At 42.5% G+C, this 25,913-nt stretch overlaps 1 protein-coding gene across 1 annotated transcript in view; it reads right to left on the bottom strand.

Annotated features, from left to right (window-relative positions):
- Positions 1–25,913, bottom strand: part of lars1b (leucyl-tRNA synthetase 1b) — a 79,466-nt gene that overhangs the window by 42,363 nt on the left and 11,190 nt on the right. Inside the window, exons 3-18 of the mRNA XM_078551072.1 lie at positions 20,538–20,625; positions 17,576–17,656; positions 16,122–16,262; positions 14,133–14,294; positions 13,573–13,685; positions 11,959–12,022; positions 9,348–9,415; positions 7,483–7,708; positions 7,206–7,293; positions 6,986–7,062; positions 5,927–5,980; positions 5,218–5,358; positions 4,710–4,787; positions 3,550–3,635; positions 2,248–2,313; positions 1,493–1,575 (exon numbers count right to left, since the gene is read on the bottom strand). Of these exons, the coding sequence (XP_078407198.1) occupies positions 1,493–1,575; positions 2,248–2,313; positions 3,550–3,635; positions 4,710–4,787; positions 5,218–5,358; positions 5,927–5,980; positions 6,986–7,062; positions 7,206–7,293; positions 7,483–7,708; positions 9,348–9,415; positions 11,959–12,022; positions 13,573–13,685; positions 14,133–14,294; positions 16,122–16,262; positions 17,576–17,656; positions 20,538–20,625 (1,616 nt within the window). The remainder of the gene's footprint in view (positions 1–1,492; positions 1,576–2,247; positions 2,314–3,549; positions 3,636–4,709; positions 4,788–5,217; positions 5,359–5,926; positions 5,981–6,985; positions 7,063–7,205; positions 7,294–7,482; positions 7,709–9,347; positions 9,416–11,958; positions 12,023–13,572; positions 13,686–14,132; positions 14,295–16,121; positions 16,263–17,575; positions 17,657–20,537; positions 20,626–25,913) is intronic.

Here is a 25,913-nt window from a genome sequence, read left to right as displayed (position 1 = left end):
CTAAATAACACTATCTATTTCTATATTTTTAGCTAGCTTTTCCTCACTCTTAATTTTTCCCTCATTTTTTTTTTAAAGTCATTCTTTGCTGGTTTTTATATTCTGTACAATGTTCTGACCTGCCAAGAATCTTCGTGGAATTGTAAGCTTCTTCTTTCAATTTAATACTGGCCAGGATTTTCCCCTTGGCGATTTGTGGGCGGGGCCCAGTCGCCGAGGGGTAAATGACGCGGGGTCACGTCAGGAGGAATCCCCGACGTCATCCCGGGCCATTTAAATTTTTAGGAAGGCGGGAGGACAGCGAAAGCAGCTGTCCACCCGCCGACCTGTCAATGGCTAATTGAGGCCATAGACAGGCTAATTAAAGTACTTAAAGACCTGCCCGGTCAACCTTAAGGCTGGCAGGCAGGCCAGGAGCCCCAGCGGGCTTCTGATTATTGATGAAACTTCATCCACTGGCGGGATGAAGTTTCATGTCCGTTTTGTACAAAAATAATAAAGTTTATGCGTTCTTTATTAACATGTCCTATCTCGTGTGACATTGTCACATGAGGGGGACATGTTAATAATTTTCTAATGTTTCTATTTTTAAAGTTTTTTCCACTGTCACTATTCTCCCTGAGACAGGACTTTGCCTCAGAAAGAGCGCACTTTGACAGCTGGGGAATCCTTCCCCCCCCCGCACAGGAAGCGCATAGCACTTCATGTTGGGGATGCCACTGGGCGGGCCTTAATTGGCCCGACCACTTAAAATGGCGGCGGGCCCTGTTTCAATGGCGGGGGCTCGGCCGCCAAGCCGGTGGGGCCCGCACGCCATCCAAGGGCAAAATTCTGCCCACTATCTTTAATTTCTTTAGTTAGCCACAAATGATACATCCTTTTCCTAGAGAGTCTTTCTTTCTCACTGGAATATATCTTTGCTGAGTGTTATGAAATATCTCCATAAATGTCTTCCATTGCGTCTCTACTGACCTACCTCTTAACTCAATTTCCCCATTCACTTTAGTCAGCTCTGTCCTCACATCCTTATATTGCCTTCATTAAGTTTAAAACACTAGTCTTAGGCCCACTCTTCTCTCCCTCAAACTGAATACAAAAAACTCACTCATGTCATGATAACTGCTACCTAGGGGCTCCTTTACCACAAGGTAATTAATTAACCCTGTCTCATTGCACATTGCCAGGTTTAGTTTTACTCTTTGGGTTTTTAAAAGCAAAACATGGTGTCATCAAATTCACTGTTTCCTGATTTACTTCATGTTCTGTTTGATATTCTTTTTATAAACAATTTTAGTTAAGTTTGTACAAAAATGACAAGCTCTCAATTGTCTTGCAAGGAAACTGGGCACCTGAGGTATTTAGAAAACATAATCACTTTATTTAAAGTGCAACTTTAGATACAAAAAAAAAAGCTCTCCTTATACTGAATTACTATCTGTGCCCCTGCTCCAACAGTTTTTTTTAATATAGAGTGTTTAAGTGTTACACTAACCAAGGCCATATGTTCTCGAGCAGGCATGATCCTGCAGCCACTCAAGGCTGGCTTCAAAATTCCTCCTAGTCTCCTCACAGAACCTGAAAAATAAAAAAGTATATATTTTTCTTCACTCTTCTGAACTTAATATCGGGATATTTTACTACGTTAGAAGTGCTATCCAAGTACAAGTTGCCATTGTTATAGTAGTCAGTAGCTGTGTGAACACTGATACTTCAGGTACAATATAATTTGCTCCAGGTAACATGCACATTCCTTGAATTCTAGCTTCTAGGGTCCCACTCTTGTAACTCCTTTCAGATGTCTCAACAGTAACTTTGACAGATATCAGCAGAGGTACTGATTTATGGCTAGGGGTACAATGGAATACTTGAAACTTGGTGGACAGGAGGTATAATAAAAATTTCCGAGATGAACCTTAACTCGACCTTGCAATATAATTAAACATCGGCTGTATCCATAGAGCCGAAAACATGCCACAGATTAGATGAAAACCTGGATTCTAGGTGACCTTCCATATGAAGAGTTTTAATTCTAATTCCATCATAAGTAATGTGAATCAGCCAACCACTTCCACAGATTACAGGAGGGCAAACTTCAAGTCATTCCACAGCCTATTCTCAAGCACATTTTGTGGTGGTGATTAACAAACCTCGCAAGAACTGGGTCAACTAATTGCTATTCGTTCAAAGTACAATGCATAGCCCCAAAAGGGAGCTGAAATGGAGTAAAGGGGATAGAATGGCACATACGTCTCTAGCGTTGACAGGCAACCTACAGCCTGTTTCTTCCAAGTTTCTTCACCATAATCCAGGTACCTACATTGAAAATTAACATGATAAATTAAATAAAACAAAACCAATTCTTTACACAAATTGATTAATATCTGGAATAGTCTTCTGGGTAGAGTTGTAGAGGCAAACACATCTAGGAAGCAATTAGATGCCGAGATGTGGAGGAAGAAATTGTAACTGTGGAAGAAATGTGAGAAAGACTAAACGGTCTTTCTCATCTGTACCTATCCTTATGGACCCAAATACTTAATACTGATTTTAACAGTTGTGAGTTGCACAATGTCAACAGAGAAAATAAAAGCCAATTTGTTATCTGGAAGCACAGATGTGAAACTCATTCAGAGGGCAAAATTTTGCCCTTGGTGGGCGAGCTGGCCCCACCGGCTCGGCGGCAGGCAGGCAGCCGACCCCTGCTGCTGAAACGGGGCCCGCCGCCATTTTGAGTGGGCGGGCCAGTTAAGGCCCACCCAGCAGACTGTCTGACAGGAAGCATGTTATGCGCTTCCTGTGCGCTGGGGGGGGGGGCGGGAACCCAAATGTCAAAGTGCGCTCTTTCGCGCACTGCTCCCTGAGGCAAAGTGCTCTCTCAGGGAGTTTACTGACAGGTAAGAAAAGTCAAAAAATAGAGAAATATTAAAATTATTAACATGCCCACCTCATGTGGCAATGTCACACGAGATGGGGCATGTTAATAAGAAACACAAAGTTTATTACATTTTTTAAAAACGGACATGAAACTTCATCCCGCCAGTGGATGAAGTTTCATGAATAATCTGGAGCCTGCTGGGGCTCCTGGCCTGCCCGCCAGCCTTAAGCTTGGACGGTCAGGGTCTTTAACAAGGTTAATTAGCTTGTCAATGGCCTTAATTGGCCATTGACAGGTCGGTGGGCGGAGCTGATTTCGCTGTCTGCCCGTTTTCGTGAAGATTTAAATGGACCGGGATGATGTCGGGGATTCCTCCCGACGTCACTTTCCCCTCGGTGAGCGGGCCCCACCCCCAAATCGCCGAGGGGAAAATTGAGCTCAGAGTTTCTATTCCTGATCATTGCCCACGTGGAAAGCGCATAAATAAATGCTGGGTGACAGAGAGAAGTATATTCAGCTGGGATGATCCCCATGTTTAAATACCTCCCAGACACCCCATTAAACAGCATACAAGGCGGCCGCTTAGTGGGGTGTCAAAGGGTTTCAGTCATCTCAGGATTCATCCAATGCTGGTGGTGGTGGAGGAGTTAAAAAAAAAGAAAATAAAAACTCACCACTGGTCACACAGTGCTACAACACACTCATCGGCAGACCTGGATATAACTTGCTTTTCAGGTTCCATGTAGATCATAGCCTCTTCCTAGAATAGTCGTTAGAAATTTGATTTTAATTGAGATACTCTGCTGTACTATGGTCTGGATTCATTTGAACCCATTTATCTTCCCTTTAGCTGTGAAAATGCTGGGCAGGGAGTAGAAAATAGGAGTAAGGGTAGGTCATTCGGCCCTTCGAGCCTGCTCCGCGATTCAATATGATCATGATTGATCCTCTAAATGCCATACTTCCACTCTCTCCCCATACCCTTGATACCTTTAGCATCTAAAAATCTATTTCTTCTTAAATATATTCAGTGACTTGGCCTCCATAGCCTTCTCTGGTAGAGAATTCCACAGGTTCACTACCTGCTGAGTAAAGAAGTTTCTCCTCATCTCAGTCCTAAATGGCCTACCCCGTATCCTGAGACTGTGAACCCTTGTTCTAGACCCCCCCCGCCCACCGCCCAGCCAGGGGAAACTACATCCTTAAATCCAGTCTATCCAGCCCTGTCAGAATTTTATACATTTCAATAAGATCCCCTCTCATTCTTCTAAATTCCAGTGAATACAGGCCTAGTTGACCCAATCTCTCTTCATATGATAATCCTGCCGTCCCAGGAATCAGTCTGGTGAAGCGTTGCAGCACTCCCTCTCAGGCAAGTATATCCTTAGTTAAGGATACCAAAACTGCACACATCATCTAGGTGTGGTCTCGCCAAGGCCCTGTACAGCTGCAGTAAGACATCCTTGCTCCTGTACTCAAGTCCTCTCGCAATGAAGGCCAACATACCATTTGCCCACTTAACTGCTTGTTGCACCTGCATGCTTGCTTTCAGTGATTGGTGTACAAGGACTATAAATGCTCACCAGGGGTGCAGGCCATTACCAACTTGACATGTTGTATTCCATGCAAAACTAATCAAAGGGGAAGCTCAAACATGAAAGCCAAACATAGCTAGCAGTTTAACCCCTTATCTCATCTTATGATACAGCACAGCAATTCAGTGCAACATGCTTTCTACATAACACTCATTAACTTCTTAATGTTTCAATCAGAATTTCTAATTGACACTGTCTGGTTTTAAGATGTCACTGAATAAATCAAAGGCAATACTTACAGCATCAACCATTTTTCGTTGAATTGGTTTCTTGACTTCTTGGACCTTCTGTCCTTTGTACCCATCCACAAGCATTATCTATAGAAGAAAACAGGTTTGTGAATATTCAACCAAATGTCTACTGAGCCTAGTTGGCAATAAGCTTGCCTTGAAGTCAGACAACTGACAGTTCAAGCCTCACTTGACAGCTTGATGCCTAATCTAGGCAGTCGCTTCACTGCGCAGTGTAATTACAATTTGACAGGTTTACACAATAAACGTGGAAATAGAATTTAGAATACAAATAAAAAAATTCTGTCCTCAAGTTTGTAACTTTAAAATAAGGGTTGGATTACAGCAGCAGGTAATGATCCAATTATCCCTGCCCTGAAACTCTCACTTTACGATTGTTCTTGATCTTAACTCCCCACGTATAAAGCCACAGGTAATCAACTTACAAAATGAAACAATTCACATGATTCTTTTTGATAATATTTTTCTTGTGCAAGAGCTTAAATACATTACTAACCCCCTCATAAAAGCCTTTCAAATAAACTCGCTCTTTGGCCTCCACAAGCTTTTCCCGGTCATTCTGGCTTTGAATCTTCAGCTCATCGCACACAGTTGGCGCAGAGAGGTTCCCATACCCAGGGATTTCAATGATAGGAATCTATCAAACAAGCAGCAGAGCAAGAGCAGCATTAAAAGTCACCGGTGAAACATTAATATTCTGAGCCTATGCATTATACAACAATGAAGCAAATGCCGTTTTCTCCTCTGTCATGGATCTGCTTTTTCAAAACTCATGAGGACCTCTAGTGCCTGGCTTGTTCCCTTCAACATTACAATACTGGGTAAGACCCTTATATAGCCAAGGGACTGATTGTGTTTTTAATTAATGTTGAGATAAATGTCTAGCAAGACAAAAAGTTATCTGTATACCCAATTTATGGTGTAGTTCTTTGCTTCTGAGGGGTTAGATCTAGGAGGGCGGCAGGAGTCAAGCATAATTTTTAAACTTTTCTAAGAATAGGTCTCATATTTAAAGTTTAAAAACACATGGATTATACCTGCACAGATTGGGAGCTTGACTAGGTAAACAAATTTCTATTGAAATTCTGTTGGAATAGCTAAAAAAAAAAATTCATATTTTATTTAAGGATCAGCATAAAGAAAAGCAGGTTTGATTCACATTGAAAAACAAAATTATGCTTTCAGTTTCATTCACGCATACTCACTGGTTCAAACGGTAGGACCATTCCATCAGTGATTCCATACTTCTCCCTCAATGCCTAAAGAAACAAGAGTGCTTTTATTCTTTCAAAAATCAGGATAGAGTGGTGCCACCATTTTGGATGCCAAAGATGCAAACAGACTCAGGTGGCAAAGGCATCCACACAGAACAACAGCCCACACTGCAGACAGCCTAAAGCATGCAAAGTGCCTGAGGAAAATTCTGACCGCTGGAGTTGCATACAAGCTACAGTGGGTAAGAATGGCAGGTTTCCTTCCTTAAAACACGTAAGCGAACCGTTTGGATTTTTACAATGGCTGACAGCTTCCGGCCACTCAATATTACGGGCATCAGTTTTTTATTTCTAGCTCGCTCTTTAAAAATTATAAATGAATGTAAATTCTTAAGCCATCAAAGTGGAATTTAAATTTACAACCAATGGAATATTACTCCAGGCCTCGGGGTTAATGGTCCAATAAAAATCACTAAACTGCTATCTAGCTGTTGGGGGGGAGGGAAAAAAAAACAACCAAGATTCCTTGTTCCAATTGATATTTAGCAACTCCTGCTCGAAGTTTGAGGGTCAGTGAGGATGGGATCAGTTTCAGCTCTGAACTCTTATCTCTTCCCCTCCTTCCAAAGACTGCAGTGTAATAATTTGTCAACAACTAAGTGTTGAGGCCAACCACATGAACATGACTATTAGAAGTTAAAGGCACAAACAATCCACTCTGTGACTCACTTCCAGGATCTCAAGTACAGCACTCTAATTGCAGATTGTAGTTCATTTTACCTCTGGTTATAATAACTTTCAAGCACTCTTCACTGTACAACACAAACTCTCAGCATTTAAATGCAGTTACAAAAAGATTCAAGGACTTCCACAAAATATTCGCTGGAATTTCCATGGGCTTTTGCAAGTTCTAAACACATATAATGGCTATTAGCTGAGGTAATGGAGATTATACAGTGCCGATGGAATATGGTCTAGAAAGGAGTCAATGCCTTCAGCATAGGAGGTCAGCTATATAGCAAAAAACATAATAAAAAATAGAACCTGTACCTTCTTTTTCTTAAGGTCCCGGAGAGCTGCGATATCATCTGGAGCATCAGATGGAACACTGGTGACTATGCCAGTGCCTATCGAATGGGTTAAAAAAAAACTTATTTTAACAAAAATATCAATTGTTGTTTAAACCTTCAATTTAGGTTGTATTTTTTACAGAAATTTAAGAACCAAGATGTTTTTGTCAACCAACTACAGGCACAAAATATGAAAGTACCTTTGTCTTCTTTAATGGTGAGCATAGGGAGAGCATAAATAATCTTGTAGGATGTCAAGGGTGCACTCAATGATACACCAAGGATGTCCTAGTGAGAAAATTTAAAATGATTGAAAACATTTCAATAGTCAGAATATTTTAAGAAATTTTGCTCAGAATATTTTACTATTTTTGGCCAAAATCACAAGGTGTCCCCCAGGATTTAATATGAAAACATCTAGAAGGTGACATCTAATCCAGAGGCCCATACAATCATTGATATTTAAGAAGAATTTACCTCTCCAATGAGATTCATTACCAGAGGCACTTCTCCATTCTCTCTGGTAAAGCCCTGGAAGGACATGTTCCTTGCTGCCCGCTGAGTACAGATGAAGATATCCCCGTTTGCCGTTTCAAACGCAATATAATTCATGTCAGGGCGAACCCAGCAGTTCGTTTGTCCAAACATGGTCTCTGGTCTCAGTGTAGCTGCCACCAAAAAGACATTTTGTCCCTTAAGGCCACTGGATGAAAAAAAAAAGACTGATTACAATGGACCACACCTTTTTTTGTCAATATATAAAGCTGCACTCTTATTCTTTATTCTACCATTCTAGATTTCAGATGAATTTCATACAATGCTCTTTAACTACCATCTTTAAAATGTACACAAAAACACACAACTACATTCTGGTGGAATTCATAAAAAACACCAGTGAAGCACTTTTGAAGTGTAGACACTATTGTACTGCAGCAAATACACAGCAAACTCCCATAAACAGCAATGTAATGTTGATTGAAGGATTAATATTGGACACCAGAGATAACTCCCCTGCTCTTCTTCGAAATATTGCCGTGGGATCTTTTACACCTATCAGGGCAAGCAAGTGGGGCCTAGGTTTAATGTCTCATTTAAGCATACTGCATTGGAATGTCAGCCATGATTTGTGTGCCCAAGACCTGGGGCAGAATTTTCTGCCTACCGGGTGGGCGGGCCCGACCCAATCTCCAGCAGGTAGGGAGCCGATCCCCGCCGGAGAAGGGGGCCCTGCTGCCATTTTAAGTGTGTGGGCCAATTAAGGCCCGTCCAGCGTGACGTCCGGCGGGAAGCGCTATGCGCTTCCTGTGCGGGCTGGGGGGGGGATTCGCAAAATGCGAGAGTGCGCTGTTTCACGCATGCGCACGAAAGAACGCACATCTCCCTGAGGCTAAGTGCTGCCTCAGGGAGATCGCTGAAAGTTGAACAAACATTAAAAATAGAAAAATAAAAAAATCCTTAACATGTCCCCCTCATGTGACAATGTCACACGAGATGGGACATGTTAATAAATTTCACTAAGACTTTATTAAAGTTTTTTAAACCCTACATGAAACCTCATCTCGCCGGTAGATGAGGTTTCATGTTTATTCAGAAGCCTGCCGGAGCTCCTGGCCTGCCCGCCAACCTTAAGGTTGGACGGGCAGGTCCTTTAATTGTTTTAATTATCCGGTCAATGGCCTCAATTGGCCATTGACAGGTCGGCGGGCACACAGCTGATTTCTCTGTGCCTCCTTCCTGAAGATTTAAATGGGGCGGGATGACGTCGGGGGTTCCCCCCAACGTCATTCGCGTCATATTGCACGTCGGCGAGCAGGACCCACCCCCTGCTCACCGAAGGCAAAATTCGGCCCCTGGTGTGGGGCTTGAACCCAGAACTTTGTGACTCAGAGGCAAGAGCGTGACCGACTGAGCCACAGCTGACAAGCAATGCCTACTGTTCTCCTAAATCTATATACAGGTCCTTTACTTAAGGGCAAGGACCGACATGTAGAAAGCTTGCCAGCATCATTAAACAAAAATGTAAACTATTCCCATTTCTCCATTAGACATTCCCTATAACCTTCATTGATCGAAAAGAAAATAAGCTGGAGACATGGTTCCCTGCATTTGTCAGTGGCCATGTATAGCTGCCCAAGTGCTTCTTAAGGTGATTGATCCTGATTTTAACTTCCTTGCTAGCTTGCTTCAAACAAATTTTGAAGTATTCTGTGAATGGTACATTCTTTTTATGAAAATTTCATTTAAAGTCCAGTAGCAGCAGTTTGTTTCCGGAGATGAGGGCCTGAATTCTCAGAAAGACTGAGGAGAATTGACCTTGGCTGATTAACAAGGGAAGACGCTACCTTAGTTTTGCTGGATAAGGCTCAAGGATCTTCATTTTGATTAATGTATATTCTTGAGGACCCACACCCTGTAACAAAACCACACAAAACATGAGGCAGAAATCATAATTCAAGTGATGCAGTTTGTGGGGTTTAGTACAACAAGGAACAAGTCACTCAACGAAAGTCATGTCTGGGGAGGAAGAGACACGCCAGTTTGACATATAAGGTGGAATTTTATGTCCCGTGGGCGTGCGCACGCCTGACCTGATCAGAAGTAAAATAGTGCGTGATGACATCAGGCTAGCGTCCCGACATCATCGCGCACTCGTGCAATATTTTGGTCGCCAATGCATGCGAGAGTCGGCAGCGCACCCACAGAAACTTAAGAGGCCTATTAAGGCCATTAATCAATTAATTTAATCCTAGATTTTGCTGCCCATCCAACTTTACAGTTGGCGGCGAGCAAATAGGCCAGGCGGCCTTTGTATTTTTGAGGAAACCTCATCCACAGACGGGATGTGGCTTCCAACAGTAATTAAAACAATATAAAAATTTTAAAACATCATGTTTAATATGTTCCTGTTAATGGGCAGAATATTGCCATTGGCATGCGGGGACGGGCACGACACGCTGACGTGTAAAATGACAGGAGATGATGTCAGACATGCATCCCGATGTCATCTCGATAGTTCGGTCAGCGGGTGTGCGCCCACCGAACTGTCAATGGCCTATTAAGGTCATTAAAAAAGTAATTTAACTTATTAACGACGCTGCCCATCCAACCTTAAGGTTGGCGGGCAGGCGAAGAGCCCAAGCAGCCTTCACGTTTTTCAGGAAACCTCACCCACGGGAGGGATGGGGTTTCCTGAATGTCTTTTATAAAATTAAATAAATTTTGCAAACTTCACAAACATGTCCCAGCTCATGTTGCACTGTCACATGAGGGCGTATGTTTAAATAATTTTTTACTTTGTTTTTAAAAAAGTTTTATTATCTACTTAATCTCTGAGACAGCGCCGTGCCTCAGGGAGATTGCGATGCTCTTTCGCGCAGGCCCCGACTCTCCCTCCCCTCCCGCACAGGCTACCGGCTGTGCGTTACGCTGGCTGGGCCTTAATTGGCTCGCCCGCGTTAATTGGCAGCGTGAAGCTGATCGCGGGCGACGATCAGCTCCATGCCCGCCCCCACCTGCTTCCGCCCAGCCCGCCCGCCATAGGAAAAATTCTCCCCCATGTGACTGAGTCACATGTGGGGATATGTTTCCCTTATTTTTAAGATCTTTACTTTTCACTTTAAAATTCTTCAGCTTCCTGACGCAGTTCTGTGGCTTCAGGGAATTTTCAGTGCGCGCTCCCCTGTGCATGCGCAGACTTCCGCGCTTGTGCTCCCCCGCCCCCACCCCAGCGGCACCGAGGCGCTTGGCGTGCGTTTCATGCTAGCAGGCCGTTTGTTGGCCAGTCTGCGTGAAATCACGGTCTGAGCCCGATTGCGGGCGGTGGTCCGTTTCGTAGTCGTTCCTGGGCCTGCCCGCCCGAGGAAGGGAAAATGCTGCCCATAGAAATCCTATTGGCATCTATAATCCAAATTTAGCTAAGTTTCTCAATGAGATTGTGAAATGGCTCATAATACAACAACATATTTGAAGCATTAAATGAAGAATTGAGTCAGATTCAGTAATATCCATTTTCAGTCAGATTTCTAATATATTTTAATATTGCATTGTAGAGAACTGGTAATCTCTAGCTGCAGAGGATATACAATCTGGCGTTGGTAGCAAACGGTAATTTTAAAGAAAGTCCCAAAAAAGATTTCTTGACAATTCACTGGGTGGAAGAGAGACATGGGGCAAGGTGTATTTGAATCATACTGTAAATAACAACCGGATACAAGTTCATAATCACAAAGAAGGAATTAGATCTGCAATGTCAGGGATGGGAGTAGTGAGGGATTCATTGTAATTGGGCAAATTTGTAGTCAACAACTGGATGATGTGAGGCCTTTGCCCAATTTACGAGTCATTCCGAAGCCTTCACGGTTTGTGGCAGGGCAGAAGTTCCGTATTAAGTGGGCAGCCAACCACCAAATACAGGGACCTTGCATCAAGGTTCAATTTTTTAATACCATCTGTATTCCAAAGAACTGTAGTATATAATTACTACTGATCATTGGTCTGTTAACTGTTTAATAAGTCTCTCCGATAGATTATAGTCTAAGGCACAGTCTGATTACAATCTTCCTCCTTTCCAAAGCTGAGGAAAGCACACAGTGGCACAGGATATCATACTGAATTAGTGGCAAAGGTTCTCCATTCTAATCCTGTGTTCAATAAAGTTATCTAGATACTGTGCAAGTAAAGGCGCAGCCTTGAGACCTCCTTCACAGGTGCAATCTATGACACTGAACTAAAGGAAAATATCCAGTGCAAAAATGCCAAAAATCTGAAGTTTAGTTGCAGACTTTTCTGCACTGATGCAATATTAGCTGCATCCCTAATAATTTTCAACTAACTGCACCAAGGTAAAATGGGAACTTCCAGCAGCCTGGGCCAGGAACTGGTCCCAAATGTCCCAGGATTTTTCCTTTGCTCTATGCTGCTATTTATATTAAGTATGACTACGACCATTCTTACCTCTCCACTCTGTCGATCATGGTCCATGCAGGGTTGTCCATCTTTTGGAGAATAAATAGTGTATCTGAAAAAGGAAGAGCTCATACGTAAAAATCACTCTTTCCATTCACACCATCACTACTTTGAAGGGAAGAATTCTACAAGTATTGTTTCCAGAATGCTTCTCACCAACAAATTTAAAACATTGTATAAAAAGGAAGGAAAATAGAGACACTTTTGGGCATATTGAAATCTCTTAAGGGTTATATGACAATTCCAATGATTACAGTTAATCTCCAAGATACTCGAGAAATGTAGGAGCAGTATTCAATACATCCAGACTTTACTATAGGCCTGCCACCTCTTTACCTGCAGTCCTGCTGTTTATTTCTCTGCCTTGTCAATATAATCATAACCATCCCTTTTAGGTCCTACGAGAATCTGTGCCTCTGGTTTAAACTCCTTCAGCCTTTCAGCTGCTACCTCAAGTACAGTTGGGCAGTGCAGAACATTTTTCTGATGTGCAACCCACATGCTCAGCTTCCTCCCCCATTTGCTCCATTATCAAGAACGTTTTCATCTGTATCTCCAGCACTGTCCATCTCCGACCCACCTGAATCCTAGTCCATGCCTTAAATGCCTTGTAAGGCTCCTGGGTAACCTCCTTGCTTCAATCTTCCACAAGCTTCAACTCATCAAAATAATGCAGCTCACATATTCAAAGCACACTAAATCCCAGAATACTATCTCCCTTGTCCTTTTCAAGTTCCTCCATCTTCTCGTATCCAAGCAAATTGAGTTAAATTCTTAATCTCACTTTCAACTCCCTTCATGGTCGTACCCCACAATACCATAGTAATTTACAACCACCCCCCCACCCCCCTCAAACACTGTTCTACTTGAATACCAGGCTTTTCCTATGCCCCCTCACTCAGGCCTCCACTGGCTGCTGCTTAGTCAGTATGCACTTGCCTCTGGAACTCTGCCAAGTTCCTTCTTCCATGCCAAATCAAACATTCCTCAAAATTCTTCTATTCAGCTGGGCCTTTAACTCACCACACTGCTCAACCACACACACACACACGTGAGGAGCTCTACAGAAATGCAACTTCTGACTGTTTTACAATAGTTAATGGTGAAATTTGATGTTGTTCCATCTCAATTTTTTGCTTGTCAACTATTAGAAAATGGGTGTATTCTGACATCCACAGGATGAGTGAAAGAAATCAATTGAAAGCATAGGACAGATTTTTCTCTGTAAACTATCCCATAGTTCTTCCCTTCTGTGAGTAAGTATCTGACTTTTAAACAGCGACTGCCCAGAGATAGAAGAGAGATCAGGAATAAACTATGTGGGAACCCACAGGAACAGGCTTAATTGATTGATACAGTATATTGAATCAGTACTGATATTAGGCAAGTAGACATGAGCAAGATGCTGCTTGGAATTGGGGTCACTGACTAAGGTTTAATAAGCGTAGAAATAACCAGAAAATTATAATTGAGGGTGCCTTCACAAGCTTAATGGCCTTATTCTTTAAAGCCTAAGAAATCACCCAACAAGAACAAGTCTATTAAAATTAGTTCAAAAAGCCACATTCTATTTGGATTAGCAGCAACCTCAAAAATCCATACCGTTTTCCAAACTTGATTTTCTTCCTTTCTTTTAAAATCAGATATTGCCATTTCACAAATGAATCATAAAATGGGTTCACGTCTGTGGTGATGAAGGAGCGTCGCCAGTCAATCTGTGACAATTTACATAATCTAGGATTAAATTCCACGATGAATCTAAACAACCCAAAACTGTCAACTTCAATCCGGAAACAAAATTTCACATCATATCAGCAAAAATTTTTCCATTTTCCACATAAGCCATTCTCAAGTGAGAATGCCAATTTAATATTGAATTACGAGAGTTTCCATGCTGGGAAGTCATACTCACTGGAAAACAGGTTCAGTTTATCCATACTGATTCGACAAACATTTCTTACATTTCCTACGTTCTATTAGCAGCTACTTTGGAACTCAGATTAAAATATAATGACACTATACGAATCCTATGCACTACTCAAACCCCAAGCTTATATCTGGATTTTATTAGCTTAAAAGGGCTGATGTTTAAATAACGACATGGGAGTGAAATAAAAATTCAGATAGCTTTGTCTTTGACTTTTGGAGAGACTGAGACAGACCTTTAACCCCATTCTCTTTAGATCCTGGACAGCCATCGCTGGAAAGTAATCAAGCCAGTGTTCAGACTCTGCAAACTTCACAATCTCTTTATCAGAAAGGCCCAGAGATCTCATTATGTTCCACTGGAACTTGGCCCCACCAGTCTTGGCAGCAGCTTTACTCTGGAGATTAGGTGCAAGAAGAATGAAATAAGCAATAAAATCAACCAAAAGAAGGCTGTTCAGAAGTAAATCTTCAAACATAATTAGGAATGTAAACTTTGACAAGCATTTCTCTTCTCTTGTCTTCAGTGGATTTCGTAACATTCCTTGTCCATCGAATTCAATGGGTGACATTGTAATGATATAACAATTCTTAGTTCTTCCATAATTTGTCACTAAAAGAATGGGGTGAAATTAACTTTGACGAAGGCAGAAGATGGGAAATGACAATTAGCTGCTTGTTATACACCTTACCCGATTTTCCTTCCCATTGTAAAATGAGCGATTTATCCACTACTGTCTGTTTACATCCAGCTTTACCTCACTACCGCCTCTGAATCACTTCACTGCTTCTGTGTTATCAAACTGCTTGTTAATATCCAGGCCTACATAGGCCAAAATTTCCTCCAATTAAATGTTGAGAAGTCTGAAGCAGTTGCTTGACCGGTTGTCTGCCACAAACTGTATTCCTTAGCCACCCATCCCACCCTTCTACATCAGGTTAAACCAGGCTGTTTGCACCTCAGCATCCTAATGAGCTTGAACTAAAATTACAACCTCAAATCCTGCCCATCACCAACACTGCCTACTTTCATTGTTGTAATGTCACCTATCTCCACCAATAATTCAACCCATCTACCACTGAAACCTTCACCCACGTATTTGTTACCCCTACACTCAAGCATTCCAAAGCTCTACGGGCTGGTATCTCATTTTTCACCCTCCATTAATTTAACCTCATCCAAAATCTGCTGCCTATATTCTAACTTGCACCTTTATCCGGTGCCCGTGGTTGCTGAGCTACATTGCTTCCACGTCCAGCAACACCTCTAAATTAACGTTCTCAACCTTGTGTTCAAAATCCTTCATGGTCTCATCCCTCCTTATCTCTGTAATCTTCTTCAGCTCCATGTTCATCAACTCTGGCCTCTTGGGCATCTCCCACTTCCTTTACCCCATTATTGCCAGCTGTGCCTTCAGCTGTCTGGGGCTGAAGCTCTGGAATCCCCTCCTTAAAACCCTCTGGGTGTGCATATCCTGTAAGATAGGAGATTGCAAGTGCTGTGTGCAAGATCACAGTATTCAGTATTGTCAGAAGGGGGTCTTATTGTTAAAGTTCTTGGATCAGGCCATAATTTAACTAGAAGACCAGGCAGTTAAGGTACTGTCCAATTGAAGGAGACACAGATTCCACTTATGGGAGTGTCCTTTAACAGTAAAACCCTGAAAGGTTATCTAGTGCAGACTAGAAATATGTAACACCACAAGACAGATCCCAAGCCTATTATACACCACTTTAAAATAGTCACCAATCTTCTAGATAACCACTTTGTGTCCTCCAAACAATCCATACCCATAGCCGAATTACAGAAGCAAAAATTGAAGCTATCACTTATTAAATGTAAAACTTCTCTCAACATGCATTAAATGTTCCCAAATTACCTGTAATATCACTCACCCATCCATTTAAAAATAAATTTCTGCTCAGTTTTGGGGGTCCTCCCATATAACTGCCTGATCTGCTGTGTGTAGGCAGTTTGCTTCTAGACTATTGCTACTCCAAAGTCAACTTTTGGAGATGGCCCTTGCCTTTGAGAAGAACTCAAAATTATAGCTGAGATCAAGAACTCATTATACTAACGCACACTGTACTATTAGCTATTTAATACAAAGATGAAAAGGAGATTTGCATATCTTAACATAATGGACATTTTTATCTTGAACACAAGTAAAATGTCAACATTAAACTTTTGTAGTTGAGGCCAAACACTGATAAACATTGCATACTTTTTTGCCCTTTGCCTTGTCCTTAATAATAGTTTCTTCTTCCTGATATTTTGCTGGTGTCTCTTCCTCTTCCCCCTCCTCTGGGAATTGAGGTGGGTTGCCATACAACTCCAGCTCCCGCTTCAGTTTGTCAGCACAGGCCTAACACAAAGAAAGAGAAAGCCACTCGTGAGATGAATTGGGTACTCAAGTGACAACACCCAAAGCACTGAATATTGGCAAAGTTACATAAAACGAGAAAGTGTTGGAAATGTACAGGTAAACCAGATTCTGATAAAGGACTGCAGATGAAATGCTACCATGCTACTTTGTATTTCAGTGACCATTGTTTTTTTTACCTTGGGTATCCAAGGCATTGCTTGCCATCCATGTTTGCTTCTATTTTAAAAGTTGCAATATTCTTCCTGAAGTGATATCTTGTTCCTGCCTTGATGGTGCAGCATCAAAAAGCTCTAAATGCAGGTTATAATTGCATCATCCGATATGGAATTGCTTGTGTTTCCCACATGGTTAGCTCCTAAATCAAATATTTCATCTGGTATGAGGATGCACTAAGCAGAGGCCACCTCTTACTAGCCAACTCAGTTCAGATCATTGTGAAATTCTGGCCTTTATGGCTCAGTACCCCCAACAAACACTCTGTTTGCCCACTGCACTACTTATGGAGCTCAAAACAAAGATTTGTTTCCAGTTTTAAAATGAGTTTCGGTGGTGGTGGTGGTGGTGGGGGTGCGCGCGCGCGCGTGCGGTGGGCACAGTGTTGTACTAAGCTTTACAATTTGGTGAATCCCAGGTTCAATCCATGGTCAGTGTTTGAATAGCTAAGTCAATCCAAGTTGAGGAAATGGTATCAGTACTCCAAACAAGCAACTGAGAGAAAGAAAAACCAGCAAGGCTCATCATTTCTGATAGTTACCCAATGGCATCTGCAGGAGGCTGCGCGAATTTGTGAATAATGATCGATGAATACAGGGCTGGGGGCAGCTACAGTACTGGCCATGATCAAATAGCTCAATACTGACTGCCTCCACTCATATGAAGAAGTGTGAATTGGATTGGACAGCTGCCGTCATCTGCGGAACGCCACCAGAGACTGCACAAGTAATTTTTTATATAAGAGGACTGTGTGAAGAAAAATGCATGTTTGAGAATAAATTGATTATGGTTAGCTAAGTCTTGCTAGCAAAACACATCAAACTCAGAATCCACCATTTTGTTCTCTTAGCTGAATGGAATATCTGAGTGCAATGTGGTCTGCCTGACCTTCACTCATCTTTGGTCTGCAACTTATGCTCATGGTATTCATCATTACAAACTCTCAATTAAAGTTTAGTGTTTTTAGTATAACATGAGAAAAACTGAAAGCCAAGGTATAAAAACTAACATTAACCAATATACTCAATAATCTGATCAAAAAAAAATGATTGACACATAGCTAAATATAAATAACTAACCTTGATGGGCATGCCAGTGCAATGCAATCCAAAAGGAAACAGGCATCTTTTTCCCTTTAAACGTTGAAATCCTACAGAGAACTGGAAAAGGGGCAAAAGAAGAAAAAAAAAAACAAATTACAATGGATATCTGTACCGCTATCAAGTTGGCAGATTTAAATGTCTAATTTATTATACATTAAAAATGGTGTGGGTGGACACAACGCTCAAATGCAGCTATGCCTACAGTTGATGCTGTGAGCAAAATGATTATGTGATTCATTAATAAACCGTGGCCTCCCCTCTAGCATTGCACAATAGGTTGTTGTATCAATCCCTGTAACCGTATCCACCCCCCAACCACATGACAACTAGAATTGACATTTATGTTAAATTTTTTTTTTTACAGCTAATTGTTGAAGGTGATCTGAAGCCAATATTTACTCAGTTTTAGATTTATTCAAAAAGTGATATATTACAAATGTACAGCTCCTAACTCTACAACTCACCACCAGTGACAATAAGTGTCTCTTTGCATCATACCTGTACGCGCTTTTTTTCCCCCTTTTTGGGAAATAGTGAGTAAGTGTTAGGACGACTAGCAGGCTGATTGCCAACTCTTTGAACTGTGTCATGAATGTTCCTTCAGTGGCCAACAAGTCTAAGAGAGAGACTTGAACACAGACCTTCTGGCTCAGAGACAGAGGCACAATCTACTGATCCACAAGACCGCTTATTGAATTCAAAATCTACCAGCTGCCATGGCAGGATTTGAACCCATGTCCCCAGAGCATTAGCCTGGGACTCTGGATTACTAGTTCAGTATTTCTAGTATTGCACCATTTCTAGGAATTTTTAATTCTATCAGCTGCCATGGTGGGATGATGGGATTTGAAGCCATGGCCCCACAGCTTTTGCCTGAGATTCCTGAATTACCAGCCCAGTGACATTACCACCAGCCACTGTCTCCCAGTACACAAAGTAATTATCCAATCCCCCCAGTATACACCTAACCTTAACTTATACAGTTAACAATTTACTCTGCTAATTCACGGGGCTTCCTTAATGGTAAATCCTATGAAAAGTGATTCATCTAATAACTCACGCCCCCTTCCCCCAAATATCCTCAAAGGCAACTTTACCTCAAAAATGCATGTTCCCCTGACAGTGAATTTGCTTTGAAATGGTTTAGGTATTCCCCTCACTGAAATGCAAGTGCATTGCTGCTAACTCCTGTTTATTTCCCCATTACCTAACCAGTACATTGCAACAACTTTCCCTGTCCCCATTTTAGAAAAGTCTAGCTGCTGCAACCTTCCAACACTCAAATGTACCTCAAAAATAGCAGTAGGAAAAGCAATGAGTTTCCAACACCAAACTTAATTTAAAATGGACTCTCAGAAGCTAAACTAGACTGTAAATCGATCTTTGCCTGAATTATTAGTTTAAAAAATTCCCATCCGTCTCTCATTTCAATGACCTCTATCTCCCTTAGCCTTACATCCTCACCACCTCATTAGGAAACTTGAGACATCTCCACTGCTGAAGAGAAGGAAGTGTGAGTCTCCTAAATTCAGTAGAAGACACCATCACTCTTACTCCTACAGTAGAAATCTAACCTTCCCTCACTTCCCATTAACAAGACATTCAGAGCTCCAGCGTTACTGAGAAACACTCTGGGCTCCCTCTACTGACTAGCAAATTGCTCCTTCACTGAGAAGTAACTTGGGGCAGAATTTCACCCACGTCAGGCGGGCTCGGTCAGGAAGCCTACCGCCACCCGCGATCAAGGTGGGAAGGCGATTTCATGCTGGTGGGCCAATTAAGGCCCACCCAGTATGAAATGTGAAGGGCAGCGCTGCCTGTGCCAGAGGGGGTTCGGGGTGGGGGGGTGGTGGGTGGAAATGGTGAGCGGGCGAGCACAAACTTCGCACTTGCGCGCAAATGCGTGCTTCATCATCTTCCTGAGGCACAGAGCTGCCTCAGGGAGGTGAAGAGCTACATAAAAAAATAAAGAAAATAAAAATGTAATGAAACATGTCCCCTTATGTGACTCTGTCACATGAGCAGGGACATGTTATTAATTAAGTTTTAAGATTTTAATTTCATCTTTAATTGCTTTAGAAAACCTCATCCCGCCTGTGGATGAGGTTTCCTAAAAGGTACAAAGGCCGCTTGGCCTGCCCGCCAACCGTAAGGTTGGACAGGCAGCGAAAAATTCAACTTAATTGATAATTTAATAGCCTTAATAAGGCCTTTTAATTGTCTGCGGGCTCGCTGCCGACTCTAGTGCATGCCTGCCGAACGAAATATCGCGTGACTGCGATGCTCGTCCGATGTCAACACACGTCATTTTATGCTTGAGTGGGTTGGGCATGCAGCTGCCTGCCGAGCCAAAAGTTTTGCCCTTGGTATTCTTTCCCAACCACCCCCATTTGACAACCAATTTCATTCTCTCACTCTCCTGAAAAATAAAGCATATATCATGAAGGTGTGCAGTTAAATGTTTATTCCTTAACACTTGTAGGTACTGGGAGTCAAGCAGCCTCATGGGAACGCCTTAGTTCCTGCCAGTATTTCTTGGTGACAACTCTACACACTGCATCAACAAATACTGCAAAAATTTCCTTAATTGCATTTTTATATATTTATATACACAAAGGTGTTCGGACATGACTGCCCTCACAATTATTTCCGTGCAATTACAGGGGAACTGTATTCATGAAGTATTTGGTAACCCTTTCCTTGTTTGGAGAGGAACAGAAGCCATGGATTATTTCTGTATCAATATCACCCACAAGTGTCACAGCCGTGTGCTTTCCAGATTACATCAATGCAACATAGGTTTGAACTAAATAAAAAAGCTTGTCAAACATCTCACCATCTGTTTAAACAGAATGTCTATCAGGAAGCCAACTGAAAATGTAAGATGAATCCATGATAATACGCAATCCCAAGTAACAGAGAGAGAAATAAATCATACCTCACATTTAGACAAGGAGAAAGTGTGCCCAAGATGAAGTCGCCCATTCATGTATGGATAGGGAAAGGTTACAAAGTACTTTGGATTACTGTAAAATATAAATTTAAAGAGCAAAGACTTAGGAAAATCAATCTATAATGCTGCCCCACCAGGGAGATGATGGACAGCATAAGATGCAATATCTGGAAACCACATGCCTTAAATCTTACACGATTTTAGATATGACATAACAGCAATGCTTCAAATGGTCCCAAAACCTTTTTCTGATCCTCCCTCAATATTGTCATCTTAGAATTCAAACCCAAATTCCTGGTATGAAGCTTGAACCCACAAATGATACCAATTGAGCCTACCTGAAAGTCCTGCAGTCACATTGTATGGGAAACTGTTCTTTGTGGCAGCAGGTAGAATACTCAATAATAACCTGCTCACTAATGCTCAGCTTGAGTCCTGCCAGAGTCACACAGTTTTAGACCTTATCACAGTCTCGATCCAAACATGAACAAAAGAGCAGAATTCAGAGGTGAGATGACAATGACTATCCTTGACACAAAGACAGTATTTGAGCAAGTGTGGCATCAAGAAACCCTAGTAAAATTGAAGTCAATGGCAATTGGAGGAAAACTCTCCACTGGTGGGAGTCATACCAAGCACAAAGGGAGATGGTTGTGCTTGTTGGAGACCAATCACCTCAGCCCAAGCATATTACTGCAGGAGTTTCTCAGGGAAGTATCCTAGGCCCAACCGTCTTCAGCTGCATCGTCAAAGAGATTCCTTCCAACACAAGGACAGAAAAGGAGATGTGTGTTGATGTTTGGAAAGTGTTCAGTTCCATTCACAATTCATCAAGTAATGAAGCAGTCCATGTCCATATGCAGCAAGATCTGACCAACAGTAAGACTTGGGCTGATAAGTGACATGTTTGTGGATTACAAGTACCAAGGAATTACCATTTTCAATGACAGTCTAACCACCTCCCCTTGACATGTAATGGCATAACCATTACTGAATGCTCCCACTATCAACGTTCTGGGAGTTGCCATTGACCAGAAACTTAACCTAATAAATACGGTCGCTACAAAAGCAGGTCAGGGCTAGAAATTTTGCAGTGAGTAACTCATCACTTGACTCCCCAAAAACTTTCCATCATCTACATGGCACAAGCCAACAACAAAAACTTGTATTAATATAGTACCTTTAATGTAATAAAACACCCTGAGGTACTTCACAGGACTGTCACATGCAAAATTTGACACCAAACTACGTATGGCAATATAAGCGCAGATAGCCAAAAGCTTGGTCAAAGAAATAGGTTTTAAAGAGTATCTTAAAAGGAAGAAAGAGGTAGAGAGGTGTAGAGGTTTGGGAAGGGAATTCAAGAGCTGAAAGTATGGCCACCAGTGATGGAACAATGAAGTCAAAAGTGTGATGGAATACTCTTCGCCTGCTTGAATAAGTGCAGCTCCAACAACATGCAAGAAGCTTGACACCATCCAAGACAAAGCAGCCTGTTTGATTGGCACCCAATTTACCCCCTTAAATATTCAATCCCTCCACCGCCAGTGCATCATGGTTGTACTGTGTGCCATCTACAGGATGCACTGTAGCAACTCACCAAGGTTTCCTTAACACACCTCCCCAACCACAACATCTAGCACCTAGAAGAACAAGAGCAGTAGGGCACATGGCAATACGAACACCTGCAAATTCCTTTTCAAGTCACGCACCATCCTGGCTTGGAAATAGGTTGCTGTTCCTTCGCCGTCACTGGATCAATTTAACAGCACCTACACCACACAGACTGCAGCGGTTCATCATCGCATTCTCAAGGGCAATAAACACTGGCCATGCTAGCGATAACCAAATCCCATAAATTAATAAAAACTATATTGACACTTATCAAAGTGAATCATAAGCGGTGCACTTCCCTATAATTGGCACAACAGTTATATTTTGCGATTAATGAAATACTCAAAGTAATGCTCAGTGCATCATAGTACATTCCCCTGTGACCTTAATGCCTGTCTAAATACAAGACAAAGGGTAGCAATGCAAGTGTGTTAAGCTTGAAATTGAGCTGTGCTGAACAGAAAATATACACTTGGGTACCTTCAGTACTTATAAGAGGTCTATAAATCCACTTTGTGAACCAGAAACATCTTGTGACTTCAAATGTTTGATTCAGATATATTTGTATATAATTTTTATTTATTTATTTAACTATTAACAACAGTCATAATGAACAACTGTACAAAAAAAAATGAGTACAGTAATAATTCAACATACTTATATTTGGAAGAGAAAGACAGGAAGAGAGATGTAGGAGGAAGAAGAAAAAGGAAATAGAAAAAAAAACCCCCCCAGCCCCTCAAAAACTAAATCATAAGAAAACCAACAATCATAGGTCAGATATAGTTTAATCTGATATAATACATACAACCTAATTAGGGTCAGTTATGTGAAAGTAGAGAGTTGTAGTTCCTCAAAGTAATCTAAGAAAGGTTGCCATGCTACATAAAATCCAGTGAAGCCTCTTATGGTGTACTTTACTTTCTCAAATTTAAGATTCTGCATAAGATCACATATTCAATTAGTAAAAGAAAGTGGGGCAGACTGTTTCTAATTTAATAAAATAATACGTCTAGCCAATAATGTTGAAAAAGCAAGTGCATCTGTCTGAATTTTGTAAGAAGGTTCAATGGCCAGAATTTTCCCGTCGGCGATTTGGGGACGGGGCCTGCTCGCCGATGGGAAAATGACGCCGGATGACGTCGGGAGGAACCCCTGATGTCATCCCGGTCCCTTTAAATTTTTAGGAAGGCGGGCGGACAGCGAAATCAGCTGTCCACCCCCGACCTGTCAATGGCCAATTAAGGCCATTGACAGACTAATTAAGATCATTAAAGACCTACCTGTCCAACCATAAGGCTGGCGGGCAGGCCAGGAGCCCCAGCGGGCTTCTGATAATACGTGAAACCTCATCCACTGGCAGAATGAGGTTTCATGTCCGTTTTTAAAAAGTTTATGTCGTTTTTATCAACATGTCACATGAGGGGGACATGTTAATAATATTTTTATTTTTCTATTTTTTAACTTTTGTGCACTGTCACTAATCTCCCTGAGACAGCACTTAGTCTCAGGGAGCAGTGCGCTCTTTCACGCGCATGCACAAAAGAGCGCCCTTTGACAGTTGGGGATTCCCTCCCCCCAGCCCAGGAAGCGCATAGCGCTCCCCGTTGGGCAGGCCGCTAGGCAAAATGGCAGCGGGCCCCGTTTCAGTGGCGGGGGTTGGCTGTCCACCCGTCCCTGAGCCGGTGGGGCCTGCACGCCCACCAAGGGCAAAATTCTGCCCAATGTTGCTACTGAAAATATGTGCGAGTGATCTAAAAATTTGTGTCCAAAACAAAGCCAATTTAGAACACGACCAGTACATGTGAATTAGGGGGGCTTGGGCAGTATGACATTTATCAGGGGTTGGATCAAAATTTGGATAAATCTTAGATAATTTCACCTTGGATAGATGGATCCTTATCCGCTTCAAAAGAATAGACAAAGATGCCTCGTGCAGTGTAGGAGGAAGTGTTTTAGAGAGAAAGCATTCCGAAAACAGAGACAATGATAATGAAGAAAGTTGTGATAAGAATTTTTTTATAAAATTCCAATGGAAATCCATCAGGCCCTGGTGCCCTAATACTTTGCATAGATTTAATTGCCTTTAGTATTTCATCTTGGGAAAGGGGTACTTCTAATGCATTCATTGTGTCAGACGTTAGAGATGGGTTGTCTATATTATCAAAAAAAAATTGTGAAAATAAATCAGGATCTGAAAAGGTGTCTGAGGTATAAAGAGTGGAATAGAAAAGTTTGAATTGATCATTGGTGATCGGAAGTGGTTGACTCTGCATATAAATTTAAAGATTTATTTTGGGTAAATCATGCTCACAGTCAAACTCTTTAAAAGAGAGACAATGGATGCCAATAATTTGTTTCTACATTGTTCATTCCTGCTCTCTTGAGGGTGATGACATCTGCTAGTGAAAGGTTCTACAGATACCAGCCATCCTACAGCAGCCTGTCCTATTCACTTTTCTCAGCATGAGCTTAAACAATGACTAAGGACATCCAAGACGAGTTTAATTCTGTCTTCACCTGCTTCCTGCACAAATGCACTTTCAGTAGGGAGCATTGGACAGTGATCAGGGCCAGAAAACTCACATGATTTTTCTTCCTTGGTTCGGTGGCATGAGGATGAATTAAAACACCCCACCATCACTTTAGCTGTGATCCACTAACTCAGCACACCTGAACCTGCGGCCTTCAGCTTGGTATGATTTAGTCCAGGAATTTCCAAACTGTGTTCCACAGAATGCTGGGGTTCCATATAATATATCAATGGGATCCGTGGTAGTGTGCGCTGAGTGTAGGAGTAGGACAGGCCTGTCCAACTCACATCACTGAACTGATGTACATTTGAAAAATGCTATAAAGCTGCTTGTCCAATCACAGGCTGCTTTCTCCCTGCACTGGCTGGTGCATTTGTGCACGTGTATGCGCTAGAGAAAAGAAAGAGGGGGGAGAGTGCGCACGCGCGCGAGAGAAAATGGGGAGAGTGCGCGTGAGTGAAAGAGAGCTAGCATGGGGAGAGTGTGCGTGCGCGCAAGAGGGGGAGCGGAGAGAGCGCGACAGAGAGAGAGCAGGGAGAGAGAGGGGGAGGAGAAAGAGCGGGGAAGAGTGCGCTCGCGAGCACGAGAGAGGGGGAGCGGGAAGAGCGCACGCTCGAGCGCGAGAGAGGGGGAGCGGGGGGGAGCGCACGCTCCAGCATGAGAGAGGGGGAGCGCACGCTCGAGCGCAAGGAAGGGGGAGCGGGGAGAGCGCATGCTCAAGCACGGGAGAGGGAGGAGAGTGCATGCATGGGAGGGGGAGGGGGAGAGAGAGCAGGGAGAGTGCGTGCGTGTGCAAGAAAGAGAGCGTGGAGAGTGCGTTCGTGTCAGGGAGAGAGAAAGAGCAGAGAGAGTGCATGCACGAGAGCGAGAGTGAGCAGCGTACAAGAGAGCGGGGAGAGTGCGTGTGTGCAAGACAGCGCACTAGAGAGAGAGAAAGAACGGGGAGAGCGTGCAAGGGGAGAGCGTAAGCGAGTGAGAGGGAGAGAGAAAGAGAGGGCACGCGAGCAGGAGGAGGAGAGAGCGAGAGAGAGAGTGTGCGTGAGGTGGGGTGGGGGGCGAGCGAGTGAGTGGGGGTGGCGGGGGCGGGCAAGAGGGGGGCGAGCAGGAGGGGGGGAGGGGGAAGGGGAATCCAGCTCTCCGGCATCACTCCTAATATTAAACTAACTTGTGAGCAAAAGAAGCAGCATCACTCCTCCAATTAAAAATGACAAAA

The sequence above is a fragment of the Cetorhinus maximus genome, chromosome 10, assembly GCF_964194155.1.
Source record: "Cetorhinus maximus chromosome 10, sCetMax3.hap1.1, whole genome shotgun sequence".
Classification (NCBI taxonomy): domain Eukaryota; kingdom Metazoa; phylum Chordata; class Chondrichthyes; order Lamniformes; family Cetorhinidae; genus Cetorhinus; species Cetorhinus maximus.
The sequence above is the reverse complement of the archived record's forward strand: the minus strand, read 5'-3'. Positions and strand labels throughout refer to the sequence as shown.